Source organism: Zeus faber, assembly GCF_960531495.2.
Source record: "Zeus faber genome assembly, chromosome: 22".
In the NCBI taxonomy this organism is placed as follows: domain Eukaryota; kingdom Metazoa; phylum Chordata; class Actinopteri; order Zeiformes; family Zeidae; genus Zeus; species Zeus faber.
In genome coordinates, this window is record NC_137209.1 from 25,118,072 (window position 1) to 25,142,468 (window position 24,397).

At 46.3% G+C, this 24,397-nt stretch overlaps 1 protein-coding gene across 1 annotated transcript in view; it reads left to right on the top strand.

The window, feature by feature from the left end:
• LOC307247473 (uncharacterized protein) overlaps window positions 1-24,397 on the top strand; it is a gene marked incomplete at its 5' end in the record, with an annotated part of 26,524 nt that continues 2,127 nt past the window's right edge. Inside the window, 14 exons of the mRNA XM_080023625.1 lie at window positions 1-19; window positions 503-969; window positions 1,094-1,285; window positions 1,461-1,556; window positions 3,012-3,245; window positions 3,382-3,529; window positions 3,870-3,896; window positions 4,199-4,726; window positions 8,233-8,324; window positions 12,796-13,749; window positions 13,843-13,938; window positions 14,571-14,801; window positions 15,518-15,665; window positions 15,741-15,767. Coding sequence (XP_079879751.1) covers window positions 1-19; window positions 503-969; window positions 1,094-1,285; window positions 1,461-1,556; window positions 3,012-3,245; window positions 3,382-3,529; window positions 3,870-3,896; window positions 4,199-4,726; window positions 8,233-8,324; window positions 12,796-13,749; window positions 13,843-13,938; window positions 14,571-14,801; window positions 15,518-15,665; window positions 15,741-15,767 — 3,259 coding nt within the window. The remainder of the gene's footprint in view (window positions 20-502; window positions 970-1,093; window positions 1,286-1,460; window positions 1,557-3,011; window positions 3,246-3,381; window positions 3,530-3,869; window positions 3,897-4,198; window positions 4,727-8,232; window positions 8,325-12,795; window positions 13,750-13,842; window positions 13,939-14,570; window positions 14,802-15,517; window positions 15,666-15,740; window positions 15,768-24,397) is intronic.

Sequence of the window (24,397 nt, forward strand, 5' to 3'; positions counted from 1 at the left end):
ATGCTTGACAACATAATAGGTAAGAGAAATGTAAAATGATAAGAGAAAAGTAAAATTATACCAGAAAGTAAAACAATAAGTAAACAATGAGTAATGAGTGACTAGCTTGGTCGGGAGCAGGCTACTTACCATGGCTTGTCAGGAGAGGCTAGTCACCCCACATCCTAATGCTAACCGGCTGACCTCCCTCATCATAACCAGCTGATCCTCATCCTATCCCCAATGAGGGGTTCCAGGATGAGCTGGTCCTCCCCCTCATCCTAAATCCAATAAGGGGTTCCAGGATGAGCTGATCCTCCCTCTCATTCTAACCCCAATGAGGGATTCCAGGATAACCGGATCCTCCCCCTCATCCATTCAGTTTTTTCTTCTAGTTGATGAAGTTAGAACGCTTGTTGCACTGTGATCGGTGCTAAATCCAATAATTGGATGATCTGCCTTATCTATCTTACCCTACCCCACCCCTTGGCCCTCTTGTTGCCTACCTTGCCCCCTCCCCCAGGTGTTGCCAGCCCCCCAGGGGCGAGGGGCCTCAGTGAGGAGCAGTTCCAATGCTCTATCTGCCTGGAGGTGTTTGTGGACCCGGTGTCGACCCCTTGTGGCCACAGCTTCTGCAAGGCGTGTCTGGAGGGCTTCTGGAGCCATAGTCGAAAGCTGCTGTGCCCCATGTGCAAGAAGAACTTTTCGAGGAAGCCCGAGCTTAGCGTCAACCGGGTCTTGGCTGAGATCTGCTCCCAGTTCCAGGACTTGCTGGAGCCACAGGGGTCCACTCTCGACCTCACCTCAAGCCCCGGGTCCTGCCAGCGCCCCTCCCCAGCGTCTGACACTGGGGAGTTTGCCCGGGACGGTGAGGTGCCTTGCGACGCCTGCATCGGACGCAAGGTGAAGGCGCACAAGTCCTGCGTCAACTGTCCCGGGTCGTTCTGCGAGGTCCATCTGAGGCACCACAAAAAGGTCTGGACCACCAGAGTGCATATTATATCAAAAACAAAAGGACAAGATTGTTAGTCTAATGTTCTCCTGTGGACTTCTCCCCACAGGAGAACTATAGACTAACAATCTTCCTTCCTTCGCTCGTACCCCCTCTCTCCAGGTGAAGACCCTAACCTCCCACCGCCTCATCGAGCCCACCTTCCACCTGGAGGAGAAGATCTGCAGGAAGCACGAGCGCCTCCTGGAGGTGTACTGCCGCACCGACCATGCCTGCATCTGCTCTGCGTGCAGCGAGTCCACACACCGTTCGCACGAGGTAGTCTCCACCGAGCGTGAGTGGAAGAAGAAGATGGTGAGGCTACATCCTAACTGATTAGCTTAGCTAAATGCAGGGCTGCAGGGGGATCAGCTAGCCTAGCTCCTCTATTCCCTTTCTGTCATTTCAGTGAATGATTGTTTTTCCAGCAGAAGCACTTCCTGTGGGGGAGTGCCCTGCTTTTTTTTTTACCTTCATTCTGTTCCTTCAGAGTAACCTGGGGAAGAAGAGATTGGAGCTGAAGCATTTGATCAAAGAACGAATGAAAAAACTGGAGGAAATCAAACAATCCATCAAGCTGCTCAAGGTCAGGCCTTACTCGTAACTCTTATCATTTGTCTATGTTTTGTCATTTCTCTTATCTTTATCTCTTATATCTTATCTTTTATCATCCTATGCTTTATCTTTTATCTCTTATTTTTCATCTCTTATTGTTCATCTCTTATTTCATCGGTTCATCTCTTATTGTTTCTCGTATCTTATCTTTTGGCTCTTGTAGTTCTTTCCCCTGTGCTATTCTCTTTTTTTTTTACTATTGAATTTATGATCAATGAGAAACATTTTTGATTGTTTAAGTATGCTGATGAATTGGCCTTTGTTAGCCTCCTACAGAGAAGACACCCTTTTGGTGAAGCTGCCTGTGCGGCCCACACTAAGCCCCTTCAAACTAACTCAATGTGGCCCAAGTCAAAAGAACTTCTCAGACTTATCTTCAGACACTCTCTCCATCCACTCGCACCAGACACTCTCCTCACTTCCTTCTTTCCTCTCCGTCCATACTATCCTGTACGACCTCCTCCAATCACATGAACTTATCCACATTATAACAATAAACTTGAACCACGGCCCCCGCCGCACACACACACACACACACACACACACACACACACACACACACACACACACACACACACACACACACTCTCTCTGTGTAGTTTTATCTCCTGTTTCTATTGAAAAGGCTGCGTAGCTGCACGCAGTTGAAAACAAACATTGACCTCTCGCGCAAAAATATAGAAATGCTTCGCGGCTCCACGCTAACACCGAACGGCTGACATGACAGGTGGAGCGCCATCAGTGCACTAACATGGATTAAATAGGAATCGCGCACATGTGGCACGCTGTGCCAATGGTACCGGTGTACTTCTACTGTTAGTCAACGGATATTATAACTAGTATACAGAACTCTTGTTGAGAGGGTTTGAACTTTATACTGTATCTTCCTGCCTGGTACGGTCACCTAAACTGTAGAGGCTCAGGCTTTTACTCCTGGTATTTGCTGCAACATGAAAAAACGTCCTTCTCTGCAGATAAACAATATGTGTTTTGTCACATGCAACCCTGTGACTGGTGCAACTGGTGGGACCGGTGCGACCGGTGAACAGGTAACAGGAAGTATTGCTCCACCTGCAGCACTCACACTCACACGCCAGCACAGTACTGGCGTGAGGAAACATGACGATCTGCGGAATGCGACACTGAGGCATCGCATTACATCTGGTTTCCTGTCGACGCCTTCAGCCGATTCTACCACAAGCATTCAGTCGCCATTAGTCACATGACAAGGAGCTGGACCACGCCCAGAGGGTGCTGGAGCAGAGCTGATGTACGAGTAGTAGTATTAGAAGTACTAATAGTACTTATTGTTCAGGCCAACGCTCAGTGGGAGCTGGAGCAGAGCTGGTGTACTTGTAGTAGTACTAGTACCACTACAGTAGTAGTAGTGGTCCTAGTACCTGTAGTAATAGTATTCAATGTTCAGGCCAACGCCCAGAGGGAGCTGGAGGAGAGCTGGCTGGTGTTTGCTGAGTTGCAGCGCCACCTGGAGCAGAGCCAGGCAGAGCTTGTGGAGCAAATCGCGGCGCGGCAGCGGGAGGCGGAGTCTCAGGCCCAGGAAGTAGCGCGCAGCCTGGAGAACGAGCTGAGTGCCATGCGGCGGAGCTGCATCGAGCTGGACACGCTGGCACACACCCAGGACAAAGTTCTGTTCCTGCAGGTACCTACCATGTCGTAGTAGTGCACTGCCCCCTGCGAGGTGGACAGGGAAGCTACGCTAGCCGATCCCCTTTGTCACCATGCCTTGAGCTAACACAGTTAGCATGTAGCACTGAACCTTCACTCACTTCCTTCAGAAGGTATCTGGCATTGCTCCGCCCCCAGAGCCCATTGATTTGTCGGGGGTGGTTGTGGGCAGCGACCTGTACCTGGGCTCCATCCGGACCTCCGTCAGTGGCCTGGTGGAGAAGCTGCAGGCGGAGCTGAAGAGACTCCACGGGAAAGGTGGAGCAAGTACTAGTTTTACCGTATAATATTACATATAACATAGTGTTACACATTAAATTCAATATGACTGTATCTATAACATGATATTATTATACTGTACATAATATAATATAAAACGCATTGTTCCAATAGGACAGACATTTTTATAATATTATTCTCACTTCCTGTTTTATTTCTATCACATCCTGTGTAATTTTTTCGTTCACGGCAGCTTGCTGTTAAGCAAGGCACTGGCTCTAGTTGAAGAGTGAGTTGTAGATCAGAGTTAAACAGGAATTAGAAAACTATGTTTACACTTCTAAGTATATCTGACCTTCTGTCTGTCTCCCTCCCCCAGAGCTCCGGAAGCTGCAGAACTATTCCAGTGAGTGAACCTTTGGACCTTTATCCTCCAGGCATTAAGTTACTTCTACTTTGTAATACTTGGATATCGATTGTATTTTTTTAACCTGAACGTTATTGATCGATCATCGGAAGTCGATTGGCGCAATCTGCTTCAGGGGCGACTCCCACTGATCTGATCATGTTTCGACGTTAAAACACTGATTGCTGGAATTTCTTTATGACATTGTCTTTAGCATTGTTAGGATTACCTCCAAAGCCTTTGGAACTGACCCCTGACCATTGACTACTGTTCCTCTTGACAACTGCTCCCCCTGCCCTTAGGTGAGGTGGTCCTGGACCCTGCCACGGCCCAGAGGAACCTGGTGGTCTCGGAGGACGGGCGGCAGGTCCGCTATGAGGAGCGCAAGGCGTCGCAGTCAGATGGGCCGCAGCGCTTCAGCCCCGCCCTCTTTGTGCTGGGCCGCGAGCTTTTGGGGGCAGGGCGTCACTACTGGGAGGTAGAAGTGGGCCACAAGACGGCCTGGACTCTGGGCGTGGCCAGCGCCTCTGCCCGCCGCAAGGGTGACATTAAGTTGAGCCCGGAGGGTGGCTTCTGGTGCCTGTGGCTGAAAAACGGCGAGGTGAAGGCACTGGTCTCCGCCTCCACCCGGCTGCCGCTGGCGCTACCCTCGCTGCCTCACAAGGTGGCGGTGTTCCTGGACTACGAGGGTGGCCAGGTGGCCTTCTATGATGCCAAGGTGCGCCTCCACCTCTATACATTCTTCGACACCTTCAGCGAAGGCCTGCAACCCATCTTCAGTCCCTGCCTGGTCCAGGACGGGAAGAACACTGCCCCACTGGTCATCAGCTGCAACAAACACCCCTGATCCACCACAAAGCACCGCCCTGCTGGTCATCAGCTGCAACAAACCAACCTGACCCACCATGCAGTGCCACCCTGCTGGTCATCAGCTGCAACAAACCAATCTAACCCACCATGTAGAGCCGCCTTGCTGGACATCAGCTGCAACAAACTAACCTGACCCACCACGCAGCACCACCCTGCTGGTCATCAGCTGCAACAAACCAACCTGACCCACCACGCAGCGCCGCACTGCTGGTCATCAGCTGCAGCAAACACCCCTGACCCACCACGTAGCACCGCCCTGTCAGTTATCAGCTGCAGCAAACACCCCTGACCCACCACGTAGCACCGCCCTGCCGGTCATCAGCTGCAACAAACATCCCTGACCCACCACGTAGCACCGCCCTGCTGGTCACCAGCTGCAGCGAACCAACCTGACCCACCATGCAGTGCCGCCCTGCTGGTCATCAGCTGCAACAAACCAATCTAACCCACCATGTAGCGCCGCCTTGCTGGACATCAGCTGCAACAAACCAACCTTACCCACCACGCAGCGCCACCCTGCTGGTCATCAGCTGCAACAAACCAACCTGACCCACCATGCAGTGCCACCCTGCTGGTCATCAGCTGCAACAAACCAATCTAACCCACCATGTAGCGCCGCCTTGCTGGACATCAGCTGCAACAAACCAACCTGACCCACCACGCAGCGCCGCACTGCTGGTCATCAGCTGCAACAAACCAACCTGACCCACCATGCAGTGCCACCCTGCTGGTCATCAGCTGCAACAAACCAACCTGACCCACCATGCAGTGCCACCCTGCTGGTCATCAGCTGCAACAAACCAATCTAACCCACCATGTAGCGCTGCCTTGCTGGACATCAGCTGCAACAAACCAACCTGACCCACCACGCAGCGCCGCCCTGCTGGTCATCAGCTGCAACAAACCAACCTGACCCACCACGCAGTGCCGCCCTGCTGGTCATCAGCTGCAGCAAACACCCCTGACCCACCACGTAGCGCCGCCCTGCCGGTGATCAGCTGCAGCAAACACCCCTGACCCACCACGTAGCACCGCCCTGCTGGTCACCAGCTGCAGCGAACAAACCTGACCCACCACAAAACGCCGCCCTGCGGGTCATTAGCTGCAACAAACACCCCTGACCCACCACGTAGCACCGCCCTGCTGGTCATCAGCTGCAACATAAACCCCTCACCCACCACGTAATGCCGCCCTGCCGGTCATCAGCTGCAACAAACATCCCTGCAGCTTTTAAAGGAAACTAAATTTTTTCGGGACATTTTCTTCCTTCCCAGAAGGTCCACAACAGTTTCCTCCAGGTGCATCTGAAGCTAACAGTGTTAGCTCAAAGCTTGGTGGCAGATGGGATCTGCTAGGCTAGCTCCTGTGAAATTTCTCCTAAAAACTGGACTTTACCTTTCATCTTCGCTGCAAATTTGTCAACGTTTCACCTGCAGCACCATGAAGTGTTTGGTGCTGGCCTTTAACCTAAGACCATGGTTCGAATTCTGTGGGGATCGGAGGGGTCTGATCCCCCTAATTAAGATTTGGACCCCCCCCAAAGGAGGTGAAAATAATAGGTTGGAGGGGTCGAACCATTTATACAACGTTACTTACCTGTAAATAACTGCCCTTGCCTACTTACCTGTTATCATAAACATTACTATACTGTGGCAATTCCGCCTGCCACACACCACCCTATAGTCATGCCTGGAAGAACCTTGTAATACCATGTGAGACACCCCTAAAGTGAACCATACCACCTCATCCTTACACAGGATTACACAGCTCAGATCAGAGCCATCTTTCTTCCAAGCCAAGCAGATATAATATAAATATGGCAATTAGAAAATTGCTCGGTTTTCTATTTGAATGAAACAAATAAAAATAAAAAATAAAAAATGCCCCATGTGTACCCGGGCTGACGAATTAAGTAATATTCTTCGAATGAAGAATACTTACCAAATTGAAATGTTGTGATTGAAGTCTTCGTAACCCTTTTTAAAAAAATATTAGGATAGAAGGAATTGTTATGGAGGCGCACCTCCGCATCGTATAGTTAAGTTTATATGATTTATGATAAAAATCAACCCAAAGTCATAAAACTTAAAAAATAGAGTTGTTGTTTTGATCCTTCTGTGTTGCTTCTTTAAAAGGGATCTCTTATGCTCCCTTTTCCACAGTTAATATCGGTGTCTGAGGTTCCCAAAACATGTTTTTGAGGTTTGTTGCTGAACATTCTAGTCATTGGAACATGCCTCATAACCCTCTTGTTCCAGGACGCTCTGTTTAGTGGGAGGAGCCACCCTCCTGAGATCCCTAGTTCTGTGAGCCAATGGGGTTTGAGCTTTACTTCCTGGTTCCGTTGCGTTGACTCTGTAACTTTGTCAACAAACCAGAGGAGAAAAAAATCCACCTTGTCTCTGCATCATCGGACGTCTGCAGCCTCATTCCAAACTTTGTTCCACTTTGGTTGCCGTGCTCCAAGCTTGTGGGACACGGACAGCGCACCGCCATTCATGTCAATACATCCTACATCTACAATAAAAACACTGTTTTTATGGGGTGTGTTTGGAGAAAGGCAGCGGATGGAGCAGACAACCTTATGACGTAGAACAAGTCTGAGCGTTTTGTTCAAAGACTTTACTTTCTCATGAGTTGACCTCATTATTTGACACTTGGACCACGCCTAAAATCAACATGCTACATTGAACATTGTGTCTATATGACAGGAAATAAGGAAAAGCACAAGAGGTCACCTCCAAGGGCCTTAGAAGTGAACGAATGTGGTGCTGTGCAGCATGGAGCACCAGGGGGCACCGAACACACTCCCTTCGTTTAATGAAGGAGATGTAAAATACTATAACTATGAAGGATACAATATTAAATTGCATAAAATACCGGATTTTATGAAATATCTAAAAAAAATATTTTAGATGTGTGTGGGGGGGTTCTGCATGCTAACAGTGTTGGAACGATGCATGGCTGCAGGTGGGATCAGATCATAACTGAGAAGTTATTTAAGGTTCATCTTTTGTTTTATGAGTTAAAACCGGATCTTAGATCGAAATCTATAACTACATTATGAAATATTCGAAAATTTAAAGTGCAAAAAAAAATATAAAAAAAATTATTTTGTTCCCCCTCAAACTTGGAAGGATCCTCAGGAAGTGTTTAATTGTTTTAATTTATTTAAATAGTATTTTTAAATGCATAATCTGTTCGTTTATTACAATGAACTTGAACACTGAGCTTTTCAATAAAGTTTTTAAAGGGGGTAACGTTGCATCTGGGCCGAAGGGGCAGAGCCAGGGTATATTTAGTGTGTGTGCGGATCCTGCAGCAGCTGCTCTCAGGTTTGTCGTCTCCTCTTATTTCTTCTCGTCTCACTCTTTTCTTTCATTCCCTGATTTTTAGTGATGTTTTTCTTTCATCCCTTGCTCCGTCTTTCTGCCGTCACTTAGTTTTTAGTTTTGTTGGTTTTAAGGGTGGGATTGTGACGTCACACTTGGCTCTCGCTACATCTCTGGAAGTCTGTTCACAGCGAAGGACAGAAGGTTCGAGAAAGGGGGAAGAGAAGTGAATGAAAAAGATGAGGAAGGAGAAGGAGGGAAAGGAAGAGAAGATGAGAGGAAAGAAGAGAACAGAGGAGTAGATGAGACAAGATATCAGTGAAAGTCCACAAACATCTAAAAATAAAGTCTCAAATATAACCACGAGTTAGCGCCATGCTAACTAGCAGCCTTATATGGATGGGTACGCCCCGCTAACATACAGTCATAACAATACACTAATATAGTTCATATTCTAACTACTTAATCTACTAAACGAGTTAATATGTTGAATTAGTATGTTTAAGTAGTTAATGTGTTGAACCAGTTAATCTGTGGAACTATTTAATGAGTTAATATGTTGAACGAGTTAATCTGATTAACTAGTTAATATCTTGAACAACTTAATACGTTGAACCAGTTAATGTGTTGAACTAGTTTATCTTTCGAACTAGTTAATCTGTTCAACTAGTTAATGTTGAACTAGTTAATATTTTTTGCTATTAATATATTGGACAAGTTAATATGTTTAACCAGTTAATATGTTTAACTAGTTAATATGTTGAACCAGTCAATCTGTTGAGCAAGTTCATCTGTTGAACTAGTTAATCTACCAAACTAGTTATGTTAAACCACTGATCTTTTGAACTAGTAAATGTACTTAACTGAATCTAAACTAAATCTGTTGAACTAGTTAATATGTTGAACTACATAATATTTTGAACCAGTCAAAGCTGTTGAACTAGTTAATATTTTTTGCTATTAATATGTTGGACAAGTTAATATGTTGAAGTAGTTAATGTCTTACTAGTTAATGTTTAACCAGTTAATATGTTTAACTAGTTAATATGTTGAACCAGTCAATCTGTTGAGCAAGTTCATCTGTTGAACTAGTTAATCTACCAAACTAGTTATGTTAAACCACTGATCTTTTGAACTAGTAAATGTACTTAACTGAATCTAAACTAAATCTGTTGAACTAGTTAATATGTTGAACTACATAATATTTTGAACCAGTCAAAGCTGTTGAACTAGTTAATATTTTGAACTGGTTAATCATTTGAGCTAGTTAATATGTTGAACCAGTCAATCTGTTGAATTAGTTAATATGTTGAACTAGTTAACATGTTGAACTACTTTGTCTCATGAACTAGTTAATATGTTGAACCACTGAATCCGTTGAACTAGTCAATCTGTTGAACTTTCCAATATGTTACCTGATAATATGCTGAACCAGTCAATCTCCTGAATTAGTTAATATGTTTAATCAGTTAATCTGTTGAACTACTGAATGTACGTAATGAGTTAATATGTTAAAGCGGGTAATATGTTGAACTAGTTAATATGTTGAACTACTTTATCTACTTAACAAATTAATCTGTTGAACTAGGTAATATGCTGAACCAGTTCATCTGTTGAACTAGTTTATCTTCTTAACGAGTTAATCTGTTGAACCAGTTAATCTGTTGAACCAGTTAATCTGTTGAATTTGTTAATCTACTGAGTTAGTTAATATGTTGAACGAGTTAATCTACTTAACTAGTTAATGTTATGTTATGTTAATTAGTTTTGTTGAACCAGTTACGCTCAGTCAGTTACTAATCAGTTTCTAACTAGCTACTAAACAAGTTCATATATTGAACAACTCAATCTGTTCAATTCATAAATCTGTTGAATTAGTTACTAACTAATACAGAACTATTCTATCTGTTTGATGAGTAAATCGGTTGAATTAATATATATTTTGAACTAGTAAATTTACAAAACGACAATCTGTTGAACTTGTAAATCTGTTTGAATAGTTAATCCGTTGAACCTGTTAATCGGTTGAACAAGTTCATAGGTTTAACTAGTTAATCAGTTTAGCTAGCTAACCAGATGAACTAGTTAATCTACTAAACGAGTCATCTGTTGAACTAGTTAATCAACTAAACTAGGTAATCTCTTGAACTAGTTAATCTGTTGAACCAGATATGTTGAATTTGTTAATCTGTTGAACCACTGAATTTGTTGAACTAGTAAATCGACTAAACAAGTTAATCTGTTGAACTATTTCATGAGTTGAACTAGTTAATCTATGAAACTAATTAAAATGTTGAACTGATGAATCTGTTGAACTAGTTAATTTGTTGACCTGGTTAATTTGTTGAACCACTGAATCTGTTGAACTAGTACAGTGGTACCTCGACCTACGACTGTAATTCCTTCTATAAGAACGGTCGTATGTTAAAACAGTCGTATGTCAAAGCAATTTTTCCATGTAAATGAGGAAATCACGAAGGGTGAAAATAAACAAAAAACACAGAACAAACACAGTAAATATGAAAGAAATATCCATAAGCCACCAACTACGTGCACACACCATGGAGGTCGCCCGCTGACTGACTGCTGACTGACTGACTGGCTGCTGACTGGCTGCTGACTGACTGCTGACTGACTGACTGCTGACTGCTGACTGACTGACTGCTGACTGACTGACTGCTGACTGGCTGACTGCTGACTGACTGACTGCTGACTGACTACTGACTGCTGACTGACTGGCTGCTGACTGACTGCTGACTGACTGCTGACTGGCCGCCGATGCGCCAACTGCAAATTTCCACGGTTGTATCTTGGAGCAGTCGGTCGCAAGTGGATACAAATGTTGGTGACTATCACTGCTGGTATCTTGGATTAGTGGTGAGTAGATGCAGTCCTAAGTCCAGGTACCACTGTAATCTACTAAACAAGTTAATATGGTGAACCAGTCAATCTGTTAAACTAGTTAATATGTTAAACAAGTTATCTACTAAACAAGTTGATCTGGTGAACTACTTAATATGCTGAACTAGTTAATATGTTTACTAGTTAATGTGTTGAACCAGTGAATCTGTTGAAATAGTTATATACTAAATTACTTAATTTGTTGAAGTAGTTAATCTGTTGAACTAGTTAATTTGTTGAACTACTAAATCTACTAAACTAGTTAATATGCTGAACAAGTCAATCTGTTGAACTTGTTGACCGGTTGAATTAGTTAATCGGTTCAACTAGTAAATTCGTTGAACTAGGTAATATGTTGAACCAGTTCATCTGTTAAAGTTGTTAAACTGTTGAAGTTGTTAATCTGTTCAATTAGTTAATCAGTTGAACTAGTTAATCTACTGAAGTAGGTAATATGTTGAATTATTTAATAGGTTGAACTAGTTAATCTAATAAACTAGTTAATAAATTTAACTATTTAATCTATTTAAGTGGATAATCTATTGAACTAGTTGATTGGTTGAACAAGTTTATCTGTTTCACTCGTGAATATGTTGAACTAGTTAATCTGTTGAGCTAGTGAATTTGTTGAACCAGGTAATCTGTTTAACTGGTTAATATACTAAACTAGTTAAAATGTTGAACTGGTTAATTTGATAAACTGTTTATTTTCTGTCGAACTGGTTATTCTGCTAAAGAAGTTAATCCGCTAAACTGGTTAATCTGTTAAACTGATTAATCTAAGACATTTGTTAATCTTCTCAACTAGTTAATCTGCAAAACAAGTTCAAGTTTATAGTAGTCGTGCAGTTCTCTATTAGTAGGTGTCTGCAGGTCCTTTAAAAAGATTTGAATTCAGTTTTCCAAACATTAGTTCTTAAAAGTCAGTTTTAATTTAGAATTTGTCTTTATTTCACATTTAGTTTGATTTGTTTACAGATGATATATTATTCCAGATAATATATAATTTCATATCATATATAATTTCAGATTAGATGTTCTTCCACATTAGTTGTTATTTCATACTGTTTTTTTTTCAGATTAGATGTTTTTTTTCCATATCATCGGTTCTATTATGTCAGATTAGATGTTTTTTTTTCCAGATTAGATGTTATTTTTAGAGTAGATGTTATTCCAGATTAGATGTTATTTCAGATCAGATGTTTTTTCCACATAATTTGTTATTTCAGATTATATATTATTTCAGATTAGATGTTTTTCCAGATGAGTGGTTATTTTAGATGAGATGTTATTCCAGGTGATATGTTATTTCAGACTATATCATTTTTCAGATAAGATGGTTTTTCCATATAATTTGTTATTTCAGATTAGACATTATTTCTGGTTAGATATTTATTCCATATCATTTGTTATTTCAGGTTTTTTTTTCCAGATTAGATGTTATTTCAAACCATAGGACTCTGATTCTGGAGACTATTGGTCCATGGGGACAGTTCGGCAGACAGGACGACAAAGCTAATCCTACTTAAATTAATCCAGAATTTCAAAATACTTTCTGAGAGGCTACTTTAACTGAAATTAATTAGTTCTCGATCATGAAGTCCTGAATTTATGCAGTAGTGTGCTCCTTCTGTCTGGTTTTGGTGCTGCTCTTAGTGCAGATAAACCTCGTCCACCTGGAGGCCACGCCCATTATTTCAAAAATGTAATCCAAGCTTCGCTTAGACCTGGATTCGCTTTAATCTTCCTTCTAGTGCAAATCTGAGACTCCCGCTTCTTCGTTACTTTCTCCTCAGGAGCAGAAGCCCTGGATGTCTCTGGCTCTGGGCCGAGCCGGCATGGCGGCCCCTGGAAACCTCTCTGAGGAGCAGGTCCACTGCTCCATCTGCCTGGACGTCTTCACTGACCCCGTGTCCATCGCCTGCGGACACAACTTCTGCCACTGCTGCATTGTTGGATATTGGAGGAGCAGCCCCCTACTACAGTGCCCCATGTGCAAGAAGAGCTTCCACCAGAGGCCGGATATTAGCGTCAACACTGTCCTGAGGGACATCGCCCAGCAGTTCAAGGAGATCCGGCTGAGGGGGGAGGAGCAGGACGAGGAGAGGTGGACGATGGAAAGGAGGAGGAGGAGGGAGGAGGATGAGGAGAGACTCCTGGAGAAGGACCCCAAGGAGCTGAGGGAAAGGCAGGAGCTGGAGAGGAGGAAGAAAGAGGAGTCCAAGGAGAAGAGGCCCTTCTTGGGTCTGCAGGAGGAGCTTCCACAGCTGGAGCCTCCACCTCCTGCTCCCCAAACTTCCCGTCCCCCATCTCCGTCTCCATCAGGTGTGGTGGCACCTTCACGTTCCACGACCTCGCCCCCGAAGGCTCCCCCGAAAGCTCCTCCGTCGCAAACCTCTCCTCCACCCTCCCCCCAAATAGCCCCTCCGCACTCCCCCGCCTACGAACCTTGGGAGGAGGTCCTCTGCGATGTGTGCCTGGGTGAGGGGCGGCCCCGGGCCCTCAAGTCTTGCTTGGTGTGCCTCACCTCTTACTGTGAGGAGCACTTGCGCTCCCATGCTGTCAGGTTCACAAAGCACCAGCTAATGGAGCCGCTGGCCAACATGGAGGAGCGTATGTGCCCCAAGCACCAGCGCCTCCTGGAGCTCTTCTGCAAGAAAGACCAGAGCTGTGTGTGTGTTCTGTGCACGGAGACCGACCACCGGGCGCACTACACTGTTCCCGTGGAGAGGGAGTGGACCGAAAAGAAGGTGAGCAGGAGGTTTGGTTTAGTCTACAAGGTATGTGAGCTTCAATTAGAAATACTCAGATAAAAGTACTTCCTGCTGCTGGACATCCTGCAGGCGCAGCTGAAGCGGACAGAGGTGGAGGTCCAGCACATGATCCAAGAGCGGCTGCAGAAGGTGGAGCAGATCAAGCACTCGGTGGAGCTCCACAAGGTCAGTCCTCATACGACCAATAATAATCTATTTCCTGTTATCATTGCAAAGCTGGACGTTGCAGTTTCTATGTAGCGCCACCATATGGCTGCACTAGCTAGCATCGGCATTAGCATGTGGAGTGATACACGGGAGGTGAAACCAAAAGAAGTGGTTGCGGTGGCAACAGTCATTACAAACAGCCAGCGAAGTTATTCACAGATAAGTGACTGGTTGATGAGACTAATCAGAATGTAGGATTCCTCAGAGCAGATGATACAAACAGCTGCTGCCTGAACAGCATGAGCAACTGTGACAAAAATTGCAAAAGGATTTGTGTACAGCGTGTGCAACACGTCCGAAGGAGCAACACGTCCGAGGTTGCTTCTACTGTTGTTTATACATTTGTAGATTAGTTATTTGAGGCAGTTTTGGGTGAATCTGATTCAGCAACAACCACATGTAAAGCACCTGGAATGAATAAATAACAATAACACAAGTCAACGAAAGGAGAGTCCTCCTTCTGGAAGGGTGGGGGGGGTCCAATTCCTGGAAGGGAGGGGTGGGGGGGGGGGGGGTGAGTCCTCCACCTGGAAGGGGAAGTCCTTGGACTGGTTGATCTCCAGACCACTAACCACCTCCTCCTCCCGCAGGCCAGCGCCCGGCGGGAGGTGGAGGACGGCGTGCAGGTCTTGTCCGAGCTGCAGCGCTGTGTTGTGGAGGCTCAGGAGGAGCTGTTGCAGTCCATCCAGGAGCAGCAGAGACGGGTGGAGACCCGAGCCCAGGACTTGATCACCCACCTGCAGCAGGAGATCCACCAGCTGTCGACCAGGAACCAGGACCTGGAGAACCTCGGCCGCTCAGACCACATCCACTTCCTCCAGGTAGAGGCCTGACACCCGGGGTTAAGGATCCTCCTTTCTGATGTCAGCTGTAGTACAACACCACATGGATTTCCCTCCACCCATCAGGAACTGGTGCTTGGGTTGGAGGTTCAGGGTGGAGGTTAAGGTTGGGTGTTAAAGGTGGAGGTTTAGGGTTGAGGTGCTAGAGGGTGAGGGTGGAGGTGGTGAAGCATTAGGGTGGAGGTGGTGGACATTAAGGGTAGAGGTGGTGGAGGGTTAGGCTGGAGCTGTAGGGTGGAGGTGGTGGAGAGTTAGGATGTAGGGGGTGGATGGTGAGGGTGGAGCTTTAGAGTGTAGGTGGTGGAGGGTTATGGTGGAGGCGGTGGAGATTTAGGCTGGAGTTGATGGAGGGTTAGGGTGGGGGTTTGGGGTGGAGGTGAGAGAGGTTTTGGGTGAAGATGGTGGACAGTTAGGGCGGGGAAGAGTTTTGGTGGAGTTTTTGGGTGCAGGTGCTGGAACTTTAGGGTGGAGTTGGTGGAGAGCTAAGGTGGTGGAGGTTTCGGGTGGATGTAGTTGCGATTCATACCCAGGTATTAATGTGTTATTTCTTCATCTACACAGTTTCCCGTCCCTGGTCATCTCTCAATCCGTCAGGGAGTGGTGGTGGAGGGTTAGGATGGAGGTGGTGGAGGTTTAGGGTGGGGGGGGGTAGAGGTTTAGATCCAGGTTTTGATGTGTCCCTCATTCCTCCACAGGGTTTCCCGTCCCTGGTCATCCCTCCATCCGTCAGGGACTGGTCTGGAACCACTGTTCCCTCTGACATCAGCCTGGGTGTCACCAGGAGGGTCCTCCTCCAGCTGGGGGCAGCACTGAGCCGCCAGGTGGACAAACTGGCTGACAGTGGTAGGACCACACCTCCATCTCTTCTTCTCTTCTTCTTCTATTATTCTGTTCTTATTCTTTCCTTCTGTTCCACAGAGATCAAGAAGCTTCTGAAGTACTCAGGTATGTTCTGAACTGCTCAATTCTTTTTTTCTTTCTTTCTTTCTTTCATCTCCTGTTGTCCAGAAAATACAACTTTGATACGTGTCCCTCCTATCACTCTGCTACATGCTAACACGAGCTGGTGGCGCCATCTGGTGGCTCTACATAGAAAATACAATGGAAGACTCAGTTTAACATAAATAACAGGAAATAGTTTATTATTCTATTAAATTAAAGTTATTACAGGAAATAGTTTATTATTCCATTAAAGTAAAGTTAATACAGGAAATAGTTTATTATTCTATTAAATGATAGTTATTACAGTAAATAATTAATTGTATTACTAATACTAGTGATAAACTACACATACTACAATATAATCATTTTAAGTCAATAGTCAATTTGATAATGATTGGTGACTTCAACACAGATGTTTTAAATGCAGATCAGGGGATGTTCAAGGCTTTAAAAAGCTTTTGTGACGCTTTGGCTCTATAACATTTATTGAAGATGCAACTCGAGTAGTGAAACTAAGTCCAAGTAGTCCAAGTCCAACTTACTGATTAGTTCCCAGTTCGTTCCACAATTCAACTCTCTTCCGTGTTATATCATTCAGGATTTTGAGGAGCCCGGGGAGACGAGAGCTGTTTTGTTTTAATGCTGCAGCCACTAAAACATAGACGTGAGATTATAAAATCCCTTGTGAAGAGTTTATTCATCCATCACCCACGCTCGTCACTCACTCACAACCCAGCAGTAAAACCCAACCGGGTTCTTCCACTGACTGACTGACTCTGTGAGTGTGAAAAACAATTTATTTTTTCTGAAAGGTTTTTTTTTTTTAATTAGGTTGGTTGTTCGTTAAGCACCGAACTGAATTGAAACTTCTTTACCTCCACGAACTAATCAGAACGCATTTTTAAAAATTTTTTTTTCCTTGGGCCACAAATTAAGAAAACCCAGAGTGGAATTTTTGAGTGGGATAATGTTTTGTTGTATGGACCCTCGAACTGTTGGATTCTTTGTTTGTGAAAATTCATAAATATATGAAAACGTTGATGTTTGCGCGAAGATTCTGTCATTGTGTTCTTCTTGGTGGGTTCAGTCAGTCATTCAATGAGTAGTACATTTTGATTGGTGTTAGGGTTAGGTGCATCCTTTATTTCCTTGATTTATAATCTAGAAAATACTGACAGTCCAATCTCAAATGTCAGGAGAGAGACCTGGCTAGCAACCCTAACTAAGTAAATTTGTCACAGTGTATTTACAATAAGTGTGTTGATGTATTAATATTTATAGATAGATAATTGTGGGGGTCTCTGCCCACATGTAAGGGTTTACGGAGGGAGACGGAGTCTTTCTGGCCATGGTGCGCCAACATGGCGAGAGTCTTTATTGTCACCTAAACAATAAGGTAACCCTAACCCTGAGCAAATTGTCCCGCGATAACAGCCAAACCAGTACGTGTAACTTTGCTCTCAGGTCCATAAAATACTGTATTTCATTCTTACTGGTGCTAGGACCTTCCACCCAGCTTTCTTTTATTAGTTCTAGCACCCCACGGGGTCTGCAACCAAAGAAGAGTTGAAAGGGAGAAAATCCTGTGGAGGCCTGGGGAACCTCCCGCACCGCAAACAACAGGGGTCCAACCACTTGTCCCAATTACGGCTATCGTCGTGAACAAACTTTCTAATCATGTTTTTCAGCATTTTATTAAAGCGCTCCACCAGGCCGGTGGTCTGGGGATGGTAAACTTTGGTCCGAATAGAGCGGACGCCCAGTAACTCATAAAGTTTCTGAAGTGTACGTGACATAAAGGTAGTACCCTGGTCGGTCAGGATTTCCTTCAGAATCCCGACTCAGGAGATGACCTGAAACCGCGCCTGCGCCACACTTTTGGCCGTAATACTGCGCAAAGGCACTGCTTTTGGGTACCGGGTTGCATAGTCCACTGGGACTAACACAAAACGATACCCGCGGGTACTGCAGTCTAACGGCCCGATGAGGTCCATACCGAGTCTTTCAAATGGGACCTCAACTCGGGGGAAGGGCCTCAACGGCTCTCTTGGCGTAGCCGGAGTGTTGATTAACTGACACTCAGGACACGCAGCACACCATTTACATACATCTGCTCAAATGCCCGCCTGGAAGAGTGCCTGGCGGCTCTTCGGCACCAACAACTGGGTTATATCCTCTCCTGTCTGAGTGTCAGGGCGCACTCGATATAACTTGTCCCTAATATAGGGGATGGTAGCTCAGGAGGTAGAGCTGGTCGTCTAGTAATCCAAAGGTCGCTGGTTCGATCCCAGGCTCCTCCTGCTAGCATGCTGTAGTGTCCTTGAGCAAGACACTTAACCCCTAATTGCTCCTGATGGCTGCGTCCGTCGGTGTTTGAATAATTGTAAGTCGCTTTGGATAAAAGCGTCTGCTAAATGACTAAATGTAATGTAATGTAATGTAATAACCGAAAATTACAGGTGAGTGAGCACGGCGTTTGGGCGCGTCAATAAGACATCGATTTTGACTACCCCCTCAAAGGCCCCCTATAGGGTGTTGCCTCGCGACTGCTCCAGTGGAAAATCGTCGATAAGGAAGGTTAAAGGGACCTGGGGGGATCCTCCAGTCCTACAATCAGGCAGTGCGACAGGCGGGAACTAAACGCAGCCTCTACCCTATGCTTTTTTCCCTTGTAACGAATTTAGAACCGGACCATCGGATACATGTGAATATCCCCATGCACACAACAAACCTCTACCTGTGACGCCTGCACAAAAGCCCCGGGTCAGACCAAGCATTGCTGGACCACCAGCCCGGGTTCAGCAAAGCCTGATGTCTACCCCTTTGTAGCCTTAACGGCATTTAGAAGGCCCCTTTTCGACGGGGGGGAACGACACGGTGGGCCGGCGACTGGGACCACCTGGTCTAGTTCCATCCGAGGACAGTTGTGGTTGTTGTGGCTGGGCCGCCCGCAGTGTTCGCACCCCTGCCCAGATGTCTGCGCAGCTCACTGACTTCCCGTGGCAGCACCGCCCTGGGAACTGAGGGTTCAGAGAGAGGGGACAGCTCGGGAAGGGGAGAGAGCGTCTCACGACACCACAGAACCCAGCGAATTCTGGGTAGGTCCTGGGGTCGGATGTAGCAACCCCCTGGACCTTGTCCTCTGGGGCATCTGGACGGGCTGGGGTCATGGTGAATCCTGCGTGAGTCCTGGGGACGGACGTAGCGCCCCCCAGGACATTCCACTCCGAGGTACCGTAATGGACTGCAGACCTGGCGAATCCCACGTGGGTCCTGGGGTTGGATGCGGGCCTGGTCCTCCGGCTGGCTCCTGGTCAGTGGGCTTTATTGTCACCCTAAACAATAAGGTATGCTGGTCACAAGTATAAATAACAAAATTATGATTATTATAACAATGAAGTTAATAATAATCAACTCGGGCGCAGGAGAAATGGCATTCCGCTGCTGGGCTGATGACGAGCCTGTGTGCCCATCCCCTCTGCAAGACAGTCAAACATTAAGGTATCTCCCTGCCTCGAGTCAGACCAATCAGCGCCGCTTCGAGGCAGCTTGGTGGCCGCGGGAAAGGGGACTGTGCTGTCGTCTGCAGCCGGGGCTTTACCACACCCCTTTGTCCGGCAGAATATTATATAGATTTTTTTTTTTTTTACCCTGTGCTGTCAGCATGCTGGGCATACAACACAGAGTATTTGTTCCATTGTATCTAGGACAGAGTTAGTCTGCAAATGGAGTTCAACTTCTCAACCTGCAATGCAACTCTTTATTCATTCTTTAATCATCAACAACTGCTGCAATTATTCTGTCCTGTGGATGGACCAGAGCACAGCTTGTTGTTACACACAACCACCACCAACCCCCCTTTTTAGAGAACCATCTTACCATGTTTTGGTCTTTAAACAACTAATCATCATTACTACTCCAAGAGGGGAGACCACCCTGGGTGAGACAAATAAACATAGAAACAAACAACATGTACATGGAAAAACAAACATAGAAACAAACAACAACATGTACATGGAAAAACATAAACATAGAAACAAACAAACATGTTCATCGAAAAACTTAGAAACAAACAAACAACATGTACATGGAAAAACAAACGTGTATTGACAAAACAAAGTTAATTAAGTCCAGGAAAACTGGAACAGCAATTGGGCACATGGCCTCTTGCTGGGAGGGAGAAAAGGAGAGGGAGGGCGTTAGGGTCTGTTCAAAGCAGGTGCTGGTAGTGTGTGTGTGTGTGTGTGTGTGTGTGACTTGTCCCAATTGGTTCTGGTGTATGAGGTCGGTATTATATCGTAGCCTCCATGCAGCAGAAAAGGCCCCGAAGCCAGCTCTTATTCCTGCAGCTGTACATACACTCCACGACCCCAGAAAAGCCCGAGCACCCAACCCTGCAGCAACAGAAGACCCCCAATCCCCAGAGAAGCAGGAAACTCATGGAGCAACCCACATACCTGGCCCCGACAAACTTAACCCAGTCCTAGAGAGCATGAGGAGATACCCGCACCCCTCAGGCACACAAATACAACCAATCTCCACATGTAGGCATAAGACGCAGGCGCAGAACCTGGGCCGGGGGCGCCAGGTACGGACTGCAGACCCAGAGCCAGGTCCCACGCTGACGCTGACAGACCGACGCCCTGACTGAACTGCCTGCCCCTCAGACAAGCCAGCGAAGCCCCCCCATGAGGCCCATCCCACCGCAAGTGCTGAGTGTGCTCAGCGCAGAACACTCGATCACCTCCCCCCATCCCCCCGCCGATGCCCGCATACCACCAGATATGTGGCCCCTCCACCACACCCAGCACCCTGGGCACCTGCCACAGAGAAGCCACGCAGCCAGAGCAAAGGCCGAGAGCCGCAGCCCAACCCACAACCACAACAGCAAGCAGTCTCTCACACTCAACCCACGGCTCTTTAATGACGAGTTGCGGCTCTTTAAATTCTTATTTAAAATTAAATAAAACATTTCGAAAAGAGTATTTCAATAAATATAGTCTGAGACATTGTCTGCAGTATTCAAAACTGAATTAACCTTCGCACACATCAACCTATGACGGCTTGGAGGGAGAGCGCATCTTTCCTCCATCGGCTTCCATGCTACAAGCACCACAACAGCCTCCATGCAATTAATAAATAGAAAAACAGCTTTTATATCAATTCACGTTTTATATTTCAGCCATTTAACTTAATTTAAGTGCGAAATTCCAGGAACTCATCTATCGCTGCAGCACAGCAGACATGCGCAGTACAGTTGACGTGTCCCTTTCTGTACGTAACGTTTGGCTTGCCGTCTACCTGTATACGTTTGTACATACAGTAATTTGTGTATAATAATACATAATACATTTGTGGTTGCATTAGTAATAAAAAACATTGCCATACTAATATGGTAATGGTAATAATAATAAATTGCAATTATTGCATATGTCATGCTTTTCATTCCTTAAAAACGCATAACTAGTAGCCTTATTTTGAAATGCTTAATGGTTTGATGGAGGAAGGAGAGGGGATGTGTCAGAAATTTGCTATTAGATGGATTTTTTCTTTTCACTTGCTTTGTAGTTTTAAATATAAGGGTATATTTTAATGTAGCCCATGTGATGGTACAGGGACCTTGGTCTCTGTCTTCTTGGAAAGGGACCATAATAGAAACAAGTTATCATTTTACTTTAGATTCAAGATTCAAGATTTTTATTTGTCACTTACATATACATACTTTCATACATATATGCAGTGAAATGTAATGCAACACACCCGGTGATAACACACAATATATCCTAGGAAAAGATTCTAATAGCCCAACTAACTGACTCCTAAAACATAATACAGAAAGTCGAATACTTATAGAATAAAATAAAAATATATAAAATAAAATACAATAAAATGGAATAGATAGAGGGAATATGCTTATGTATATGGGATAGGCAATTATGTATGTACAGATATGTGCATTAAAGTGGCATGTGAATAAAGTGAGGTAGTGTTTGGGATAATACAGCACAGTATACAACAGTACGACGCAGCAATACGGCATCACGAACAACCCTGAACAGTGACAGTATGCGGTACAGTATGCTACATACAGTACAGAAGGTAGTGGAGCCTATTTGTATGGCTCAGTGAGGACCCCTGGTGAGGTCAGCATTGACAGTTCTAATGGTTTGCGGGAAAAAACTCCGTCTCAGTCTCTCTGTTCTCGCTGTGTGACTGCGGAGGCTGCTTGCCTGACTGCAGCAGCTGGAACAGTCTGTTGTTGGGGTGATGAGGATCCTTCATGATCCTGCGGGCTCTGCTACTACACCTCCTGGTGTATAACTCCTGCAAGGGGGGGAGGGTAGTTCCAGTGGTACGTTCAGCTGAACGCACAAACCCTCTGCAGGGCCCACCTGTCCTGAGCAGTACAGTTCCCAAAGCAGGCAGTGATGTTGCCTGTCAGGATGCTCTCCACTTCTCCAGAGTAGAAGGACTTGAGGATCCTCACCGAGACCCGGAATTTCCTCAGCTGCCTGAGGTGGTAAAGACGCTGCCTCGCCTTTCCCACCAGTGTCTGTGTGTACGGTCCATGTTAAGTCCTCCGTGATGTGGACTCCCAGGTATTTGAAGCTGCTCACCCTGTCGACAGAAGTCCCATTAATCACCAAGGGCGCGTGCATCCTCGATTGTGATCCTTGCCTAAAGTCCACAATCAGCTCCTTAGTTTTGCCGACGTTCAGGTGGAGGCTGTTGTCCTGGCACCAGAGTGACAGGGCAGCCACCTCCTCGCGGTAGGCCTTCTAATCGCAGTCGGTGATCAGGCCCACGACCACGGTGTCGTCAGCAAACTTTATGATGGTGTTGGAGCTGGACCTGGCCACACAGTCAGGTGTGTACAGGGAGTACAGTAGGGGGCTGAGGACGCAGCCCTGGGGGGATCCTCTGTTCAGGGTGAGGGAGCTTGACATGTGCTTCCCCACCCTGACCACCTGGGGGCGGGCTGTGAGGAAGTCCAGGATCCAGGCGCACAGCGGAGAATTCAGTCCAAGCTCCTTCAGCTTGACAGCCAGTCTGGTGGGGACTATGGTGTTGAAAGCTGAACTATAATCGCTGAACAGCATTCTCACATAGGCCCCCTTCTGGCCATCCAGGTGCGTGAGGGTGGTGTGCGGTACCTGAGAGACCGCGTCATCCGTGGATCTGTTTTGCCGGTACGCGAACTACGGGTCCAAGGTGCGGGGGAGGGAGGCGCAGATGTAATCCTTAATCAGCCTCTCGAAACACTTCATGACCACCGAGGTGAGGGCCACCGGACGGTAGTCATTCAGGCAGGCAGGAGAGGCGATCTTCGGGACAGGAACGACGGTGGACCTCTTGAAGCAGGACGGGACCACTGATTCAGCCAGGGAGATGTTGAATATTGTAGTGAACACCGGAGCTAGCTGGTTAGCACAGGTCTTCAGTACTCGCCCAGATATGCCATTTGGGCCGCAGCTTTCCTGGTGTTCACCCGCATCAGAGCCCTCTTGACCTCATGCACGGACACTGAGAGTGCGCGCTCATCCCCAGCGGTGTGACTCCAATTAGCCAGCGAGCTAGCGGTGCTGTTTCCAGACTCGAACCGCGCATAAAAGGAGTTCAGTTGGTTGGCTCGGGATGCGCTGCACTTGTTGTTTGTTATTGTTCGCAGCCCCTCCCACAAGCGTCTTGTGTCCCCCCGCTCCATCTGTAGCTCCACGGTCTCCCTGTACGTCCGTTAAGTGTCCTTCACCGCCCTCCGCAGATTGTACGACGCCGCTTTGTAATTCTCCATATTTCCAGATACAAGACCGTCGTTGTAAGCGGCCGTGCGAGCATTCAGAGTGCAGCTGATGGATTTATCAACCCATGGTTTCTGGTTTGGGAATCTCCAAACTTTCACCGTGGGAACGATATTATCCGCTAGCGTAGTTACAAAACTTACTCCAACCTCCGTAAACTCGCTGACGTCACTTGAACTTGATTGGAACATGTCCCAGTCTATGTCAGTCAGAGCGTCCTGAAGCGCAGCCTCGGATTGGTCCGTCGACCGCTTCACTTCCCTCGTCACCACCAGTTCTCGCGCGATCAGAGGCCTGTAAACAGGAACCAGCGAGATCGTGGCATGATCTGATTTCCCGAACGCAGGGAGCAAGACGGTCTTGTATCTGTTCTTGTTACGGTGTGTAGCAATGGTCCAGAGTTCTATCTCCCCTGGTGGCACACGTCATGTGTTGGTGGAAATTAGGCAGAACTTTTCTGAGGTTGGCCCTGTTAAAGTCCCCAGTCACCACCACAGCCGCATCAGGATGTCCGTTCTGAAATCCGCACAACACATTGTACAGAGCCGACAGAGCTGCGTCGGTGTCTGCTTGCGGTGGGATATAAACGGCTGTAATAATGACCCTGCTAAATTCCCAGGGAAGATAAAATGGACGGCATAGGATGGTCAGCTGTTCCAGGTTCAGCGTACAGGAGTGGGAGAGGAATTTGGTGTTGTTGGCGTTACACCAGCGGTTGTTTACCATTAGGCAGACGCCTCCACCTTTGGATTTCCCCGACTCTCCCGTTCTGTCGCCACGGAACACGGAGAAGGACTCGGCTGGACATATGGCTTCATCCGGCACCAGTGGGGT